The sequence below is a fragment of the Harpia harpyja genome, chromosome 1, assembly GCF_026419915.1.
Source record: "Harpia harpyja isolate bHarHar1 chromosome 1, bHarHar1 primary haplotype, whole genome shotgun sequence".
NCBI lineage: Eukaryota > Metazoa > Chordata > Aves > Accipitriformes > Accipitridae > Harpia > Harpia harpyja.
This window is the reverse complement of record NC_068940.1, coordinates 47,050,086-47,068,691: the sequence shown is the minus strand read 5'-3', so window position 1 is coordinate 47,068,691 and position 18,606 is coordinate 47,050,086. Positions and strand designations below refer to the sequence as shown.

The 18,606-nt window shown below is 52.9% G+C and overlaps 2 protein-coding genes across 8 annotated transcripts in view; both read right to left on the bottom strand.

Moving 5' to 3' along the window:
- Positions 1-4,159: 4,159 nt before the first annotated feature.
- SLA2 (Src like adaptor 2) lies at positions 4,160-7,162 on the bottom strand. Of its 2 annotated transcripts, XM_052791685.1 has the most exons (7): positions 7,054-7,162; positions 6,838-6,937; positions 6,614-6,700; positions 6,216-6,319; positions 5,343-5,492; positions 5,090-5,213; positions 4,160-4,986 (listed from the first exon to the last, which is right to left on the bottom strand). In XM_052791685.1, the coding sequence occupies exons 1-7, from the start codon at positions 7,139-7,141 to the stop codon at positions 4,836-4,838; spliced, it is 804 nt and encodes a 267-aa protein (XP_052647645.1). In that variant the 5' UTR covers positions 7,142-7,162; the 3' UTR covers positions 4,160-4,835. The 2 variants fall into 2 exon arrangements, with proteins under 2 accessions (XP_052647645.1, XP_052647636.1); XM_052791676.1 differs by having other exon boundaries at positions 5,090-5,492.
- Positions 7,163-12,038: 4,876 nt separating this feature from the next.
- Positions 12,039-18,606, bottom strand: part of NDRG3 (NDRG family member 3) — a 65,610-nt gene continuing 59,042 nt past the window's right edge. For 4 of the 6 annotated variants that reach the window (XM_052791560.1, XM_052791551.1, XM_052791542.1 and 1 more), the window contains 6 exons: positions 18,371-18,422; positions 16,892-16,939; positions 16,176-16,211; positions 16,032-16,083; positions 14,106-14,144; positions 12,039-13,600 (listed from right to left, as the gene is read on the bottom strand). In XM_052791560.1, the coding sequence (XP_052647520.1) occupies positions 13,422-13,600; positions 14,106-14,144; positions 16,032-16,083; positions 16,176-16,211; positions 16,892-16,939; positions 18,371-18,422 (406 nt within the window). In that variant the 3' untranslated portion in view covers positions 12,039-13,421. The remainder of the gene's footprint in view (positions 13,601-14,105; positions 14,145-16,031; positions 16,084-16,175; positions 16,212-16,891; positions 16,940-18,370; positions 18,423-18,606) is intronic. The other 2 variants (XM_052791588.1, XM_052791570.1) reach the window with 1 other exon arrangement.

The following is an 18,606-nucleotide window of genomic DNA, read 5'->3' as shown; positions in this document are numbered from 1 at the left end:
GTCTCATAAATATTCTTAATAGGTAAACTGTTATGTATTGTTTTATATTGGATATTGTTTTAGTGAGGAGCTTGTACATTTGATTCCCAAATCCTAATATTTGTAATATATTGGGACCTAGTATATGTAATCTGACCCTAATTTTTGTTCCTATTTCAACAAATAGCCTACTAGGGCTGCTGCTGAGCACTTGGCAGTGTTGATGAGAGAGGGGCAGCTGGCTCATCCCTCTGATTCCTTTCACAAAAGATGAGTGTTGCAGGTAGGAAGCTGCTGTAACCAGCACAGCACTGTAGCATCTGGAAGTGTGCGTATGAGACTTCTGCGCCGGGAGACAAGTGTGAAGCCAGGATGCTTGTTCCAAGAGTGCAGAGACCTAAAGGTGTAGCTTCCCTGAACAGTTAGTTTCTGAAGAGTTAGTTTAGGGCAAGTGCTGTCAGCTGTACAGTGCAGACTGTGTAGAGAAAAATATGTAATTTCTATACAATTTTCATGTGGAAATGTGTTTTGCCCATGTAGCAATGGGCTAGCAGTTGAGTTTCAGGTAGGTTAGGGAGGGTTGAGCTGGAAGGGAACACCATGTGGGTGCTGCGCCTGTGACCTTCTCCTGAAAGCTGCTGTCATGTGTCTGGGCAGCAGCAACAAGCTTGGTCTAGAAGCTGCTGCATGTTTACTGTGTGAGGGAGTGCTGCTTTAGCATTAATGCAAAGGAAGGAGCTTTTGATGTATTTGAACAATCCATACAGAAAAAAATGCATGGAAGGGGAGAAGCTAGGAAGAGCTGGAGAGGAAAGGAGCTGGCACAGGGTGTCCCTAAAGGCAGGGGCAGGCACTGATGTGCCTTCAGATGCATTTCTAGTTCCATCTCTTCCCCTCTCTTATTCCTCCAGTAGCAGGAAAACAAGTTTATTCCCTTATCCTAACATATTGACCTTCCTAATTTCATTCTCAAAACAAGATTTCCTGTAAAACTCCTGGATTTTAAGGCCCGAGGGTGCATCACTCTGCTAGAGCCTGGCTTGCGAAGCCTGGAGAACATTCGGCCACTGGTGGCAGATCAGGCGTGTGTTTCATGGTTCAGTCAAATTGTGTAGGTTTTGCTGGTCATTTAAATGTCAAAATCAGGTTTTGAAGATGTGATCTGGATTTGAAATAACTTACTGAAATGTGTGCTGGCCATGTTCCTGGGAATGTGTGCCCTCTGATTTGAGCTTGTCCAAGCTCCCCATTTTACTTGCTTGTCTTAAGATTCTTGTAGGGGCAGACTCTCACATCAGGAGGCAGTTGCTAAGTCATCTGTCAGCCTTCATGGGGTAGATTCACCTTGAAGTTCCTCAGCCTAAGAAATCTGACACAACCATTTTAATATTCTTACTGTTATCTGACCAAAATATCATTTCTTGTAATTACATGATCTACTGTTGATCATTGTCCAGACAGTGGATCTTGTTTGTGCTCAGTTTGATGCTAGAGTAGCCTCCCTGGTGCTGCAGCACTGGCATTTTGTCAAATTGCAAAAGCGTTTGTGACTGATACTTGGTCTGGTTTTTCCAGTGGCGTTGTTGAGCACCTCAAGCTGTTAAGAGTTGTTTAGAAGAATATTCTCTATCATCATACTAAGCCTTCAGTACTTGTATAGCAATTTTGCTGTGAAGGGAAAAAACTATGTACAGCTCTTGTCTGGTTAATACCTGCCACAGCTAACCACAAAAAGTCCATGTTCAAATAGGCAGGTAGTTAAAAACAGAAAATACCACTTTTTTTTTTTTCTATTAGAACATACATGCAGACAGCAAAACTGGGAACAAAACAACAAAAAAGCTGGAATTCATCACGTTCTGCCTGCAGGGTGTTTCTGCTGGTGGTGCTCATGTGCCATTGAGGTGTTTGCTCAGTAAAGGCTGAATGATGCCACAGTCTCCTTGGTTAACACTCCACACCAAGTTCTTAGGGATGGTGTGGGCCCTGTTTCCCATTGTTTCAGGATGTAAGGTGCATTGGGCCCAGGAGGAGGAGAGGAGCTTTCAGACTGTGGTGGTTTTAAGTTTTGCAGATGGAGTACATACACAGTTTTAAGGGACACCAAGGGAAGAACCAGCTTGTGACGTGGTGGGTTTCCGTACCCTCGTTGTCAACTGGAGTACTGGTTTGCTGAATGCCACACTGAATCTAGGCTCCAGAAATGGCTGTGTCCTCTGAATAGAGGTCCAAAGCTGCTGAAGATACTTTGGCTATTTTGCAGCTCCTCCAACTCCCTTCAGAAGTCCCTTTGAACCCAGCACGTGCTTGGTGGCTGCTCTTGTAAAAGAGATGCTCAAGCAGTTTAGTTTCAGGTGGGTGAGGGGGCAAAGCATAGGCTTGTATGGTGAGCTTGCACATCTGGATGTCACTAAGTACTTTTCACTTCAGAGGAAGTTGGTGACGAAGCTCTCGGAGGAGGTCAGTGCTGGCCACAGGCTGGCTGAAGCAGCCAGAGTTCTGCAAGCTCAGTGTGCCCTCAGCACACAGCAGAAAGCATCCGAGCAGCTCCTTGTCCCATGAGCATCCTGGGCACTTGAAGCACCTCTGGTGAGGATGGGTGCTAGTCCTGGTCCCTGCTGGGTCTCCATAACTGCCTACCCTTGGGTGGCAGAGGCAGCTGGCAGGTCCTCTGCTGTCCTGGCACTGGTGCGTCTTCTCAGGGCTTGTTCTGTCCCTTCACAGCCTTCAGTGTCCCAGTCCTGTGCTGCCTGGGCAGCCCCTGCCTCTCCCCTCTGCCTTCCCCTGTCTGCGGCAAGAGCTGCTGCTGGGAGATGTCATGACCTGCTCTGCCTCTTCCAGCTGTTAAAAACCTGGTTTGGCATCTGGCTTTGTGCCTGTGATGTTGACTGAGGTTGCAGTGTTCAGCAATGGGAGGCAGGGAGGGGGGATGGCAGCACCCTGGGCTGGGCACCCCGGGGTCCCCCCCAGCAGCAGCCTCTGCTGCCCTGAGCGCCACTGCCCTGCTGTTCTGGGGACCTGTGACAATGTTTCCCAGCGTGAGTGAAGTGTGCCCAGAAAAAGGAGCTTGTGGGGCTTGACAGAGCGCTGCCATGGGGCTGGAAGAAGGAGGGTTCAGAGGCTGCCAGTGTTGCAGAATGGTTCAAATAGGCTTTCCAGCCAGGTACTTCCCATCTTACCAGTCGCCAGGATATGAGTATCAGAGCAGCAGTTTCTTGACTGGCTGCATGCAGTCTGAGGTAGAACCATCACTGTGGTTTAAAAGTATCCAACAACCTGCATCTGGGTTGGAGGTGGAGGAAGGAGGCCCAAGAGCGGGCCTTCGTTCACATGATGTGAGTTAATGGCAAAAATAAAGGAAGCAAAACCCTCCACTGCCTTGGGGGCCTGGGGGTGACAGCGGGCTGCAGGTCAAGGTCAAGGCTGAGGGCTAAACCCTGATCTGTGTACTGTGTGGAAAAGACACCGGGGTTTGAGGTTGATGGCTGAGCAGGTGTGTAAAGCTCTGGGCTGCAGTGTGGAAGGAAATGAGAAAGCGACAGTAGGTTTACAAGAGCAAGCTCATCAGACATGAAAATGAAGAGGAGATTTGAGCATGTCAGAGGCAGGAAACCTGCAGATGGGGGGGGGGGGGTCCTGCTGCACCAGGCTCTGGGTGCAGAGGAAGAAGAAGGAAGGGATGTTGCCACATGGTGAAATTGCTTCTGCACCGGTTCTCACCACAGAGGAAGCTTCGGGTGCTTTCCCCAGGCTGTGCTTTGCTGATAAAGGGCTGTTGAAAGCAAAGGCTCAGGTGTGTTGCTCTTCTGAGGCATTTCTGCTGCTTTTAAGGCCCCCTCTAGTCCAGAGGTGTAGCCTAGGTTAGGGTTGAACATGAGTATCTGCATTCTGCCTTTTGGAATTTAGTCCTGGCATGCACCCATTTTTTGCCCCATTGCTCCTGAACAGGAGTTGTGATATTAAACATTTTTAAACCTCTAGGGCTCATTAATTTGCCTAAGCAAGTTGGCCAAGGACCAGACCTGACGGCAGGGCTGGGGGCAATGGCTGTGGCAGGAGCAAAACCCCCCAGACTGTGGTGGGTGGAAACCTGCCCTGCGGTTGCAGTTGGCAGTTCACGATTTATTCACAAACCCTCGACTGTGAACAAAGTGCCCTATAATTAAGATACTATAAATGGTTATTGCTGTGTGTCTAGCAGGATCGTGTTTTATGGACCTTAAAACCAGTACAATCCATATGTTTAAAGGTTTAAAAATCAGCTACTTGGGGTGCCGTGAGGGGCTGGTTTCCTCCTGGCTGCTGCTGTGCTGGTCCCAATAAGCAGAGGGCTGAGTTATGGGTGGGTGAGAGCATGAGGGTCTGCAGCTGCTGCTCACAGATCCTGTCCTGCACAGACACCCCCCCCCAAAGTTTGTGCATGAACTTGCAGGGTCTGACAGGGTCAGGCTGTTCTCCCACCTGGGCCAGGCTTTGGCTTGTTGGGTATTTGCATCCCATTTCCCTGCTGCTGTGGGGGTGGAGATGCGGTGGGGCACCACTGCAGCCTGTGGGGCAGGCAGGGCTCCTGTGTACAGCCTCTGCCTTCTCCCATGGGTGCGGGGGTGACGCTTGGGGTGCACAAACATCATGTCCTAAAGCACCCAGCTTTGGGGAGGATGGGCCCTTGGGCAGCCCTTTCCTCCAGTGTTGGTGCCTGCCCCTCCCCACCTTTGTCTCAGCTGTCCCATGTCCAGGCCATGCCCCTGGGTGCCTGGCTCCCAGGGCATCAACAGTGATTGTGGCTGAAACCAGGCGAGTGATGTAACGAGGGCTGGGTGTCTGCCATGGGGCTGTGGCCAAATGGGGCCCTGCCCTCAGCTGTTCTTTGCCCCCTTCCCTGCAGGGCTCTGCTTGGGGGTGGCTGCCTCTGTCAGGAGAAGGTAGGAGCTGATGGCTTCCCGCAGGCCCAGGCTGATGGGAGAGTCCTCCTCTGGTGGGGATGTGGCCTCTGAGAGCAGGAGGGAGCTGTGGGAGAGCAGATGGGGCAGTCAGCGGACAGACCCTAGATGCCTGAGTGTCTGTCAAGGGTGGTGGGGGGAGCCCCAGCCCCTTCCCCGGCCATCCCTACCTGTCAATCTTGTCCCAGTTGAGTGATGGCTTCATGACAGTGGGTGTGGTGGAGACCGGGGCCACCCTTGCCCCTTCCATGGAGCAGGGCTCCCTGAGGAGGCAGCACAGCCCCTCTCCAAACTCTGGGCAGGGAGCAGGCAGCGTCAGCAGGGTGCCCCCACCTGCACCCCAACCCCAGGGGCACCTTTCCCCTCTCCCTCCCTTGCTGCAGGGCACAGGGCATCCCCCCCAGTGGCCTGGAGGAGCATTACCAGAGTAGTGGTCCACCAGGTCGTGTAGGCTGGGGAAGGTGAGGCGGGGTGAGATGTAGAGCCAGCCGTTCTCCAGGCGGTAGATGCGGTAGTGTGTCACCGAGTCCCAGGAGGCACGCTCGCTGCGGCGCACCGACAGTGAGTAGCAGCCTGCTGGGGCATGGGGCGAGGGGTGCATGGCCAAGCTGCCGTGGGCATCCACCCTGCTCAGCCCCACTGCCCTGTGCTCTCCCACATCAGGGATTTTATTGCCCCATGGGGGTGGCTGGCAGCACCCTTCTGCCCATGGGGCTGCATGGCTGTGAGCATCCCTGTGCCAGCCCCACACCATGCGTGCTTCCAAACCAGGGGATGGGGGAGTGCCAGAACATGGGATGACCTCAGTAGCACATCAGGTGCTGTGGCTCTGTGCCCAAGTCTCCACTTCTGGGGGCCATGCAGGGATGGGCCATACCCAGCCCCACGACCTCCTTGGTGCCTATGCAGCTGCGGAGCCATGCAGTGCTGTGCTGGTGCATCAGCCATGTGCACTGGGGCACCCAGCATGATCTCCTCACAGGGTCCCCTCAAGCACCTCATCATGATGGGACCCTGTTTTGTTTCAGAGGCTGAGCCTTTTCACTTCTCTGCTTAACCAGAAGCTGCAGGAAGCCTGCTCGTTTTTTTTTTTTTCTTCTGAGGTCCAGTGGCAGAGGCAGAGGCTCAGCATGAAGTGGGGAGAAGCAGCACCAGGAAACTGCCATGTGGGCCAGGCTGTTGCCACCAGGTGCGAGTGATGGAGGATCAGCCCTGCTGGGGCCCTGCTCATGCCCTCAGCACCCCAGTGGGGACGGCTGGGAGGGGGTACAGGAGTTGGGGCCCGAGGGCTCTCACCTTGCCTGGTCTGGCTCTCCCGTATCAGGAAGGACCCGCTGCGGTTGCCTGGCCGGAGCAGCAGCTCCTCTGCCTTCTGCCGGCTGACGCCCTCATACAGCCACCTGTGCAGGCAGGGGGCACTGGCAGAGCCTCTCCTGGCTGTGCAGGGACACGCAGTGCCCTAAGGCCTGTCCTGCCCAGGCCAGGGCAGAGAGGACAGCTTGAGGTGCAGCAGCACATGTCCTGGGGCCTGAGCCTTCCCGAGTCCCAGTGCTGCTCCCTGGCTTGGGGAGAGAAACGGGGCAGGATATCCCCATGCGGTGGTGCAACACAAAGCCTTGAGCTTGGCCAGGCTTTCTGCAGTGGGGCCATGTCCCCTGGGGCCCACCCTAAGCCAGACCCTTCTCAGCATTTACCTGTGCCTGACCTTGGCCACGCAGCTGCTGGGGATGTGGCACTCTTTGCCAGACACCTCGGATGCCACCAGCCACCACTCTCCATCCCTGTGGGGGAGGGGGATGAGCCATCCTGGGGGGCTGAGGCTGCTGGGTGCAGGGGGGTACCCCCAGGATGGGTGCCACCATCATGGCCCTGTGGGCTCCACACCGGTTGGGAGTGCCCGCTCAGTGTGAGTACTTACTCAGAGAGGACACGGAGTTGCTCTCCCATCCTCAGGACGGTGGCTGCCCCTGCGCCGGCAGGGAAGTCGCAGAGGGCCAGAGCCAGGAAGCTGCTGGGGTCTGTGGGGAAGGTGAGGGGGTTAAGAGCTCTCCTGGCACCACCCAGCCCCAGCTGGGAGGGGAGGACCCTGCACACCAGGGGACACTGACCAAGCTTTCAGCTGCTGGGCACTTACCTGCCTGCATGGGCGGCGGGGGCTGCACCATATTGGCAACTGCTTGTGGGATACTGAGCGGCTTCTCCCGGCTGGGCAGGCTCCCCATCCCTCAGTGTCAGCATGCGCCCCTGGCCCCCAGCCTCAGCTGCTGGCTAGGAGGGACAGAGAGGCTCAGGCTTGGTGCCAGCAGCACCATGGGCCCTGGGCAGAGGGGTTGGCCCCCTGCCAAGCCACAAGCCCTGTGGCACAGCTGTGTTGGGATGCAGACTCAAGGGTCACCGTCACCCGGGGCAGGGCATTGCTGCGGGGGGATGCCAGCATGGCAGCTCCTGAGAAAGGTAGGGCCAGGGCTGGGCTCTGGGCTGGGGTTGAGCCTGGGGGGCAGCTCCCCAGGGAGCCTTTTGAGGCAACCACCTCTCCCTGCTGAGGGCAGCTGGGGCCTCATGCCCACAGCTGCGGGCCCTTCCCAGGACAGAGCATCCACATCCCCATGGTGAGCAGCACCTGGCCATGCTCACCTGCTGTATGCTGCCAGCCCAGTGTCCTCCAGCGTGTGGGGCACCCTGTCTCAACACCCCAAGCTGCTGGTCCCCATGGGGCTCTATGGGGACACCCCTCTGCCTGTTTCGGTTCCTCGGCCACAGAGAGGTGCAGCCGAAGCTGTGTGTGACCCAGCCACCCCCCACCCTCAGTGTGGGGTGAACCCCACTTACCTGCTTCTTGCTGCTGTCACCATTGTGTAGGAGTCATCAGGGCTGGGCAGACAGCTGGGCTCTGCCCTGTTAGGGTGCTGCTCCAGCGTGGTGGGTCCACAAGGCACGAGGGTGTCCCTCTGGTGCAGTGGGTCTCCCTCAAGTAGGGCAACTCCCTGCCCCGCAAGACCCACTTGGTTTGCCCTAGTCCCCCTGCTCTAAGGCTGGGTGTTTTCAGGTGCCAGAGCCAGGGCTGCTCCCAGCAGCGCTGCTGACAAGGGGTGCAAGGCACCAGAGCTGGGGCTGTGGGCTGCCACTGTTTCCTGTGACGTGTGCATGCACATGCAGGGTTTTCTCTTTTTCACTCAGCCAACAGATTGCTCAGCTGTGCCCCTAGGGGGGGGACCTCGGTATGGGGCACAAGGCCTAAGAAAATCCCTGAGGGCACTCAAGGCACTATGGTCATCGCATGGGATTTGGGGGGTGGGTAAGAAGAGGTATGGGCAGCACACGAGAGCAGGAACTGAGCCGACTCCAGGATTCAGAGGTTGAGGCTGAACAAGTGCTGTCCCCAGCCAGGACAAACCATGGGGGGGGGTCCCAGGGTGCCTCCTCTGCATGGTGGCTGCTGCTGCCCTGAGCTGCTCACTAGTGCAGCAGGTCCATACACTGCCCTTGAGATGATGCATGGTGCTGGTTGTGGGTGGGATGCTGCACAGCCATGCATGGGTGCCTCTTGGCACAACGCTGCTCCGCACCCAGCATGGCCAAGCCCAGCTGTGCCTGCACCTGGCTGGGTTATATGTGGGAGCAGCCCCAGCTTCCTATCTGTTGCATCTCCACCCTCAGTCCCAGCCCCATCCAGCATCAGCTTCCACCCAGCCAAGTGCCAGCAAATGCTGGCCCAGTGTGGAGCCATTTCCCAACGTGTGTGGATATTTCACTTTGCAAAGCAAACAGTTTGGTTCAGTCAGCACCTCCCCCCCACCCCCCCGCCTTGCAGAAAGTCCTTGGGATTTGCTCTTGGCAGCTTTTGTGCGACCATCCTGGGCTGGGACCAGCCATGCCGTGCTAGCGCTCATAGCCCTGCTGTGCAGTACTGTCCCCCCACACTTCCTGCTGTGTCCCTGCCGTGGGGCTCCTGCCGCAGCCACAGTGCTGTGGCTGAACATCCTGCTGCTATTTATGCTGTACCCTTGAAAGTTTCTGGTCAATTGTAAACCACTGTGACTGTGTGAAATGTCCATGGAAAAGAGCTTTTACAAAAGCAGCTGCCCAATGAGGCTTTGCATGGCTGTTGAGGTTCAGGGCCCCCCGCGAGCCTGCTCTGAGCTTGGACACTGCTGGCTTGCAAGGAGTTGATTATGTCTGGGCGAAGATTCATTTGCACCTGGAAGTGGTGGTGAAGCCCTGCTGGGGTCCCCAGGGATGTGGGGGAAAACACTTGGGTGTACCATGTCCCAAATGTGGCTCAGCTCCCCCAAGGCCAGTGCTATGCTGCCCAGCATCTTCTTGGGTTAGTGCTGGTGAACAAAATGGGACCTTCAGTCACCCTCCCCAGCTGGACAGTGGGGCTGGGCAAAGGGGCTTTATCTCAGCACATGAGCAGGAATGCAGCATGCAGAAATGGCAAAATCGTAACCACAGATTTCTCTGGCCACAGGATGCAGCCAGCAGCGGCGCACCCCCGCCAGGCCTCCTTTGCCAGGCAGCCCCATGCCACAAGTGGGCAGGGACAGCAATAACGTGCCGGCTTATGCACCTCAGATCCAATGGACAAGTCTCCAAGCAAAAAGTAAGCCACAGCAACCATCCCTGCAGGCTGTTTCAGGAGTTAAGATCAAATAATGGACGCTTTGTAGGGAAGGAGCCCTGGAGGTGCCCAGTCCTGCTGCTGCCTCAATATGTGACTGACACCAGCTTGGCTGCGGCTCCATCTTGAAAAACCTCCAAGGATGGACATCCCTCCCCACGTCTCATCCCACAGCCGCACCGCCCTCCTGGCTTAAAAACAAGGAAAAAATGCCAGTACCAGTTCTGAGCCTCCCAAACCAAAATTTTTGGCTGTTACTCCTTGCAACATCATCTGGCACTGCCAATAAGAGTTTGTCTCCATCACCTTTTGACAAGGAACATGTCCAGCTGTGGGTGTGCAGCATGCTCCAGCCTGGGCAGGGGCTGCCGCTGGGGCCATGGGGCTGGGAACAGCAGAGCAAAACTGCCTTCTCACAAGGACTGTGGTTTTCTGGGTAATGTGCAGCACAAGAGGCACCGCAGCCCAGCAGTCGCGTGGCAGAAACCTCAGCCCAAGGCTGTGAGAAGTGTTTTTTCTGTTGGTGATCCCAGAGAAACCTTCAGCAGAGCTGAGCTCAGCAAGATTCTCCTCCCTGTGCTGCTGAAGAAAAGGACGCACACTTTTACTGATACAAAGATTTGGGATCTTGGGCTGGGAGTGCTGTTGAATGAGCTTGTCCCACGGTTTTGAGCAATTGAGAATTCAGTCCTAAGGACGTGGGACAGCTGGAAAGAATTGGCTCCATTTGCCTTCCCACCCCCAGCTGAGCCACCTCCCTGGGCATCCCAACTGCAGCCAGAGGAAAGAGGTCTAGGACACACTCTGGTAGCTTACAGGGAACGAGTCTAACCTCATTGCTGCTCCTCAAAGTGTGGAAATGCACAACTGTGTCCCCTCAGCCAGTGGGTGTCCAGCTCACACCCCGGCAGCTAGTGGAACCAGTGCTGGCGTGGTTTGGGGCCCCAGCCCAGGGAAGCCTGTCCTGAGCTCAAGCTCTGCTCCTGGATGTGGTTGGCATTGCTCATGCCACCCAAAAAAACATTTTGCCCTTTATTAAACTAATTTCTCAACTTGTATTTAGCTTTGATTGTTGTATTTTTACCAGGAAAAGCACTTGCTTATGTGAAAACAAGTTTACTTTTTCCAGTTCTCCTGGGGTACATAGATATATGACAACCTTCACTACAAACCTTGCCTTGCTTATGCCTACGAACCACCATGGCAACAAAGCTCTGTTCTTAACCACCCCCTTCCAAATCGCTAAAATCTCATCTATTTACTCTCCTGGGCTCCTTGTTCATGGGCAGCCAGTAGCTCTGAGCTCTCCTGCTCCACATCATCATAAACAGTACTTGTTGAGCTCACACCAACCCCTGCTGTGGTATTATTTCCTCTAACTCATTTCATTGTCATTTTAATATTGTTTGCCTTTCTTTTGGTCTGTTGCTGTATTTCATAAGGGAACTTGAGGAAGAACCGTTTCTCAGTGTAGTCAGCTGGCATTAAATCACAGTGCTGCACATACATCAGGTCTTCTGTTGCATACACTGCTTTGCATCCAGCAATTGCATTTAGCAGCAATGAACGTCACGTGGTATCTGGTGGCCTGGTCTCTTTGATAGTCTCATGTCTTCTATAGACTCAAACTTACGTTTTTGTTCATTTAATCACTTTGTCACTTCACTACTTGCTCATTAATGCAACTGGCCGATTGCTCCCATTTCTCACCTTTCATTCAGTTTGTGATTCATGAAAACACTTTGTCTCACTTCCTGCAACAACATCCCCCAAGGTCTTCAGAGTGAAGCAGGAGTCTGCAGGAGCCCACCCTGTGGGCATGACAAGACCGGGACTAATCTGTGACCAACAGTTTAACCCCTCTTCAGTCCCAGCTAGCTTTCTGTGAAAGTCAAGATGACAGACATCTGAAATTTGAGAGCAAAAGCTGGATCTGAAAAGCAGAAGATGAAGAAACAGTTGTGTTAAATGACCAGCTGCTACGCATTGCTCCGCCTGCACCTGGCTGCGGTGCAGGGGGCAGACGTGCGAACAGACCTCATGCTGCCTTCCAAACTGCCCTCTGCCTTTTTGTGTCACAACCACTGCTTGTCACAGGGTTTACAGGTTAACTTTGTGTTATACGCGTAACATGCTGGTGCAAATCACTGTTCACCAGGGAAGGCAGCTCCTAGCGCTCACCTTTGTTTGGAGGCAATTCTTGGCGGCGTGCCTGTTTTGCAGCAAACCTGTCGTTCAGTCTCCACTCTGTCAAAGCTGGAAGTTTCTTTTTACATTTTCGCTGAAGCCAGCTCTCCAGTGCCTTTAGACAGCCTCTTCCAGCAGGGCCACCCAACCATGCTGCTCCCACATGGCCGCAAGGACACCTCTGGCAAGTGGTGGCCAGTGCTACCCCTTCCACGGGAAAGAGTTTGCCTCTCACAGTAAGAGACGCCAAAACTGACAAAACCAGCCGGGTTTTTGGATCATGCCAAGAGAAACAACACGAGCACACAGGGTAACAATGAAACTCAGTTATAGCTTTATTTAGTAACTGGTACAAAGTCCCCCTCAGGCAGAGCCTCCCAGTCCCATTCCCTACCTGAAATGGAGCAGAATGTGAGCGTGACCCTCAGAGGAGCTGGCTCCCAGTGAGTCAGGACTGCTCAACAGTTAAGAACGGATGTTTTGCTCATCTGCTGAGACCTGTAGTAGCCTGATCACTCATCCCTTTTCTCCCATTAACAGCTAGACCCTGGCATGCAGCAGGCATTTGCCTCCCACCCTCTGTGACCTGGCCAGGTGTAAAAAGGCAGCAGAATTGTGAATTCCACAAAGACAGTAAATAGTACCTGCACAGAGGCATTCACTGCTCACACTTCTGACCTGACTCACACAAACATGGGTCTGCTGGCCATCATTACATTCAGTGGTATTTCCTGAGCCTCAGATAATATACCCTGTGCAGACACTCTGCCTGGGGCTGGCAGCAGTGGGAAGCAGAGCTGGCAGTGCAGGAGATTTCTGGATCTCCACCTGGCAAGGGGCACTGCTGCCCACTTTACAACCTACTTGATGTTAAAGATTCACCTGTGCCAGGGTAGAATAGTGACTATGTGTTAATGCATCTGGCCCTCCCGCAGGAGAGGGGGAGGGTCAGCAGAGGTGGTCTGGAAGCCAGGGCTGCTGTAGTTTAATCCCTTGTACTCGGTTAATAGTGCACCTTGGTTAGTCTAAGTTGACTTGTTAATTGCTTTTCCCTTTCAGGAGGCTCAGGTAAGAAATCACTCTGCTCCTTCTAAACATACATACAGAGATGAGACCAAGACAGTATTTCTGACCATTTGTTTTCCCCATGGCTGCCTGGCATGCCAAGAGTCCTGGGAACACAAAGACCTTCTGGTGGATTCTGCACTCCAGGCACAGCTCTGCCAAAGAGCATCACCTGCTCCAGTGCCTGGAGTTTCGTATCATCATGGTCTTGCTTTCCCACATCCCACAGATGCTATACCAACTGCACCACAAGGGTCCTTTAGCAGAAGCACAACTAGAAAGCAATTCTAAACCTCACAAAGCCACGGAAATTATATTTAAATGAACAGGGGAGACAATGGCTGTCATCTGGATTGATACACAGCACAGACAGGAGATGGTATCAGCATGTACAGTAACGTGACTTACTAAGACCGCGGAATGTTAACGAGTTTTAAAGAGGTTCTGATGCCAAGGGCATACAGAAAGGACCAAAGTAAGGCCAAGTACAGACTACCAAGGAGGTGGCAGCTCAGATGGGCATGCACAAGTTAGAGAACAGTTAATGCCATGTTGGATGAAATGCTAGATTCTGAGTGGGTTCAGTGGGGGCGAGTGGAGTTGTCTGAATCCAGAAGAGGGACTCCTGCCTAACAGGATACTTCCATGGTTTGAGGTGCATCCTGGAGGTCAATTCCTTCTGGGGTTCCAGCACTTCCTTCACCATGGTTGCTAGTATGAGACCGGCTGCGGATGCTCTCGCCAGAGCCCACGCTAGAGGAGGAGTGAGTACGGGAGCGCATCAGCCTGGTCATACTAGCTGCTGGCACTGCAAGAAAGAGCAAGTGTGGGACTTAGAAAAGGAGAAAGTTCCTAGAGCAAGTATCACAGTCACTCAGATATGTGTCACTGGGTAAGCACAAAAAGAGCTCTACCCTCAGGAAGAAAACTCACTCTTCACTGCCAAAATTTGCATGTCTAAAGCAAGGTGTTTAAGGCCCAATTTCAAAAGGTCCAAGGTGAGCAAATGCCAGAAGTGTAACTGATCATTTGCAAGTGCAGTCATGGTGAGTGTCTGTGCAAACCAAGGCAGCTGTTGTAGGTGACCTTTTGAAAGTCAGTCTCATCACTCTAGAAAACCACAGAGCTGAAGTCATGCAACAATCAACAAAATACAAATGAAAGGTGAAAAAAACATAGCATACACGTTGTACAATGAATCAGCCTAGCCCACAGCAGGCCAGCAGGACATGCTGAGACAGAGCAATGCACCCGAAGAATCATTCAACTCAGTACACAGACTTGGGCTGAAGCAGATGCACAGTTGAAGGTACCTGACTCAGTGCTTAGATGGCTGAGCTGCACATAAGGGACTGGAAACAACATGAGACAAGGAAAGGGATGAATACAGGAAAGAGCCAATTAGTTGCAGTGTGTGACTAGCAGCTGCACTGCTCCTGGGATCCCCAGCTACTTTCCCTTCCACTCCCAGCTCACACATTGTGCTGAAAGCTCCCAGTATTTGTGAACACAGCTGCTACTGAGCATCTCGGGGAGATGCCAAGCTGACTCAAAAATCCATCAGGGCCAGATCTCTTCAATGCCTTTAGCTGGAAATTGCAATGCACCTGGTGACCCTACCTCCCCACTGTATACACCACAACTGCTCAACAGAGATGTCATCTTCCTGTGGTGGGGAAACTAGGGTATACCCTGTAACTCCAGATACGGAACAGAAATTCATGTCCTTCATTGAGTTGACAGCATCAGATTTCTGCTACAAGCCTACTGCAAGGCATTACCTTCCACCTGCAATGTCAGCACAGGCAGGTCCAACTGTTTTAGCCAATGTGCAGAAGGCACAAGAATAGCTGTTGAGGAACTGGCTTGTGCATTTCTAGAAATGGCAAGCTGCCTATTTGATTCTCTCTTGTTCCCCCTGAGAGGAGGACTTGCTGGCCAAGCTCAGCAGTGCCAACACAGTCTTGCCCACCGAAGTTAGGAAAACCATTCTGGGAGTAGCTACTAATTCTGGAAGTAGAAAATTACCCCCTGTCCTTCTCAGTGCTGCGCGTCCTATTTGCAAGAGAACTGACCCCCAAAGTGCTGCTGAAGTCCTTGCTCTGATGACAGCACTTACGGACTTTACTAATGCCAGGAACACAAGAGAAGTGAACACTGAAATGCTCTCAGGCCGTGAGGCTGACAGAGCCTTCTCACATGGCACCCTCCTCTGCAGGACTAGGCCCTTCTGGCCAACCTTGGAGAACATGATTGTCCTGCTATGTTCATGTCAACTACACATAGCTCTAAGGAAAAGGACAGCTTCTTCTGAGTCCTGATGCCCATGAGTTGGCAAAGAAGTTCTGGCCATGTGGAGACCATTGGGAGTGTCACGGCTGCCACAGTGGCCATGCTTAGTGGTTAACCAGCCACATGAACCAACCCCTCCCATGATTCCAGCTTTTGAGGGTTCATCATCCACAGAAGGGAACTCATAGCCCTGGCCCCTGGCAGGCAAGACAAAGCTGTGCCAAGGTGCCTGCAATGGAGACAGAGTTGCTTTAGTGCACTGAGAAGCCATTCTCCTGAAGTCCCCCAGTCTCTGGAGTGCCGAGGGCAGGGGAGCTGAACAGCTGTCAGCCTGACACACTCAGGAGACAATGTCTTCTGCCTCCAAGCACAAGAAGGAAGCCATAGGGCATGGCATGCATGGGATCAAAGCACAGCTCCCTCTGGGCTCCCTGGGTGTCTCGGAAGTCACCCAGCTCTCTGTTCTGCCATTAGAGGGTTTCATTCTGAGATATTGCTTAGCCCTGGTGAGAGTCTGAAAGAAATAGGTATGTCCAAGGAGAAAAGAAGGAGCTCCCATGTACCCATCATACCCGTGAGGCTGCACTGCTAAATCCTTCCCCTCTGGAGAAGGTATGCACAGAAGATTTCAGAAGATTCCCCATTCTTGGGAGCACACTTTTCTGGACTGGCACAAAGATGGACTTAAAAGGTTTTAACAACACCAGAGCAACTGTAAAGGGATCACCGCTCCAGCTGCAGTGCGGATTAAACACATGTCCGGGAACAGCATTGGTTTGCTAAGGCTTGTTAGAACTCTAGTTGATTTTCCAGCGTGAATGGATTTCCCGGCAACCACTAACTCACGGGTGGGGACACAGATGCCAATGGGCTCAGATGGACCAGAGAGGCTAAGTTCCCTTTACAACAAAACCGCTCCAAACCAGAAAATTGTATTTGCCACTTACTGTAGCCCATTCCCTGTACAAAGTATTTGAAGGCTTCAGTCAGCTTGCCAGGCTGTGGAGACAGAAAGTGTGGCTTTAGTGTGAGCAGAGCAAGGGCGTTTGTACAACCCAAATGCCGTGGGAGAGCCAAGAGGCATTTCTCACCTGAACCACCTGGGGCAGACCCCCGCAGTCAGCCATCTGCAACAGGAAACAAAAGGGAGGTTGAACCACCCCAGGAGGACAATCCCAGCACCATGCCAGCACTGCCCACCCCACTGGGGCTGATGGCACCAGGCTGCACTGCTACACGAGGCACACTTCTACCACCTTGTCTCTAAAGCCAAAGCAAGGCCTGGTGATATGTCTTCTGGGAACCTGTTGCTGAAGGAACCCAGCACCTTGGAGGCCACATTACCGAGTGATCTCAGGCCATACTGTAGAAGCCCAGGAGTAACCCTTCACTGTCCCGGCTCCCCTGCCACTCTTCCCAAACCTGTCACTTTGCACTTTTATACAGCAGCTGTCTGGCACACTGCGGAGCCATAGGTGAGGATGGGAAGGACTGGTGTAAAGCTAGAAAAAGTGATGTTGTTGCTGGCAGAGAGCAGGGTGGAGGCAGGGCACCTCTGCTAACTCTCAGCAGGTCTTCCCTGCTGGTTGAAGATAACAAGGAAGTGGCCACAGAGCAGGGATTCAGGGACACGCTGACAAACTCTTCTCTCCCAAGTCTGGCTCCACACAGGAGAGTACACAGCCCTGAATGACTGTCCACAAACTTCTTAAAGCTAAATGTACTGAAGGCAAAAACCTAAGTGGAGCTGGCCTCAGCAAAAATAACGTCTTTGTGCAGGCTGGAATGATCCTGGAGTGGCACTCACCTTCAGAAGGGTAGTTTTGGTTGGGTCAAGACGTGAATTGCATTCAACCTAAAAAAAAAGGAGGAAAGAGGGCCATGATACAACACAGAAAACTTGAAGAGACAGATGTAAAATGCAAGGCAGCTGCATGAGAGGCAGTGGCTGTCTTCAGCAATGGGAGCTTCTTTGGGGCCAAGAAGGACTGAGCAAGAAAGCAGAGGGCACGCAGGAGGAGAACAATGACCAAAAGATGCAGGGAGGAAAAGCAGGTGTTCCCATCCAAGGGGACCTTGTGGTGACAGAATGTCACTGTTCTGAAATGTGGCCGTGACTTCAAGGGAAATCATCCTCTGGTTTGGGGGATGCGCCGTGAAACCCTGGAGCACCTTCTGGGCTCCAACAGCAAGACTAGGAGGGAAGAAGACTTCTGCGCAGTGCAGCCCGGAGGGAGATCACTCAATCCCCTAGCCAGACAAGGAGGCCATGGCCACCTCTTCTCCGTAAGGCTGCTGCAAAAAGGGAATAGGTGGGGACCCTATAGGAAAAGCAACCCCAGCAGGGGAGATTGTCATGAGCTGGGAACCTGGCCAGCCAGATCGGCAAGCCATGATCCAGAAGACCCCATCCTGTCCCCCAGCTGTGGCTAGGAAGCAATGAGAATCCTCAGGGATAGTATCCTAGCAAAAGTCAAAACTTGTAGAATGTCTCAGACTTCCAGACCAGACTGATGAAAAGGCAACAGGCCATGACCAGAAAAAGCCCTGCAGCAATTCTCCATGCACAGCTCCTAGGTCCAAGCTACTGCTTTAGGAGACTCCTACACTCTTGCACGGTTTCTTAAGACAACTGCTTTTGTTCACAAACCCCTGGTCTCCCCACAATCACTGGCTGAAGGGGAGGAGCAACATCCACCACAACCACACTGCACTGTGCCATGCCCCATTTATAACTGTGCTGGGAGGGAAGGGGGTTATAGATGTCTGCAGAGAACAACAGGAAGGAGATGCTTGTAAGTGTTGCCTTCCTTGTGATGCAGTGCTTCCACAGAGCTCTATGTGACTCCCCACCACAGGAACTGCAGTCACACTGCTAATTTTTAAACCCCAGGTAGCCCCAGCACAACAGCAAGAGAACAGTAATTCACTATTTGAACTGAACTCCCAGCAGCAGCTCGGCAGAGCTCGGGGAAAGATGCAAGTTCCTGAAAAGGGTACTCTGCATCATTTGTCGAGCAAGATGCTTAGGCACAACGACTCTTATTCAGGTCCTGCCATCCTCACCTTAGAGCTGCCCTGTGGAGCCATTAAGTCTCCCAAGCTTCAGCTCTCCCACTAGTGGCTGACGGTTCTCAATAGCTGGGGGACTAGAAAAGAGCTTGGGACAAAGAGCCACTTTCTGTGACTAGTTCTGGGCAAGCTGAAAGCACTGCTGGGTGAGGCAGGTTTGCTAAGTGATTTGTGGGGCTAATGTCATGAGACGAAAGAGTTCACATATACGTACCACTGCTTCCACTGCAGGTGAGTTGTCACCAACCACTAGCAAGGCAGGGCACCTGGTCAAAACCCAAAACAGAGCTGTTACTCACAGTGCATCTAAGGGATTTCTGAGAAGGTTGAGCTCTGTGAACCAACAGCCTTATGAAATGTTAACAACACTCAGCAAAGTCCCTACCTGCCACCACACCGTGGCATTTTGTTGCACAAAAACATCCTCCAGGACTTGCGCACACACCCATG

Coding starts and splice junctions, on each gene's coding strand:
- SLA2 (XM_052791676.1), bottom strand. CDS start 7,141: ATGGGGAGCCTGCCCAGCCGGGAGAAGCCGCTCAGTATCCCACAAGCA. Junction 6,938..7,053: donor CCCGCCGCCCATGCAGGCAG/GTAAGTGCCCAG, acceptor CCTTCCCCACAG/ACCCCAGCAGCTTCCTGGCT. Junction 6,701..6,837: donor CAACTCCGTGTCCTCTCTGA/GTAAGTACTCAC, acceptor CCTCCCCCACAG/GGATGGAGAGTGGTGGCTGG.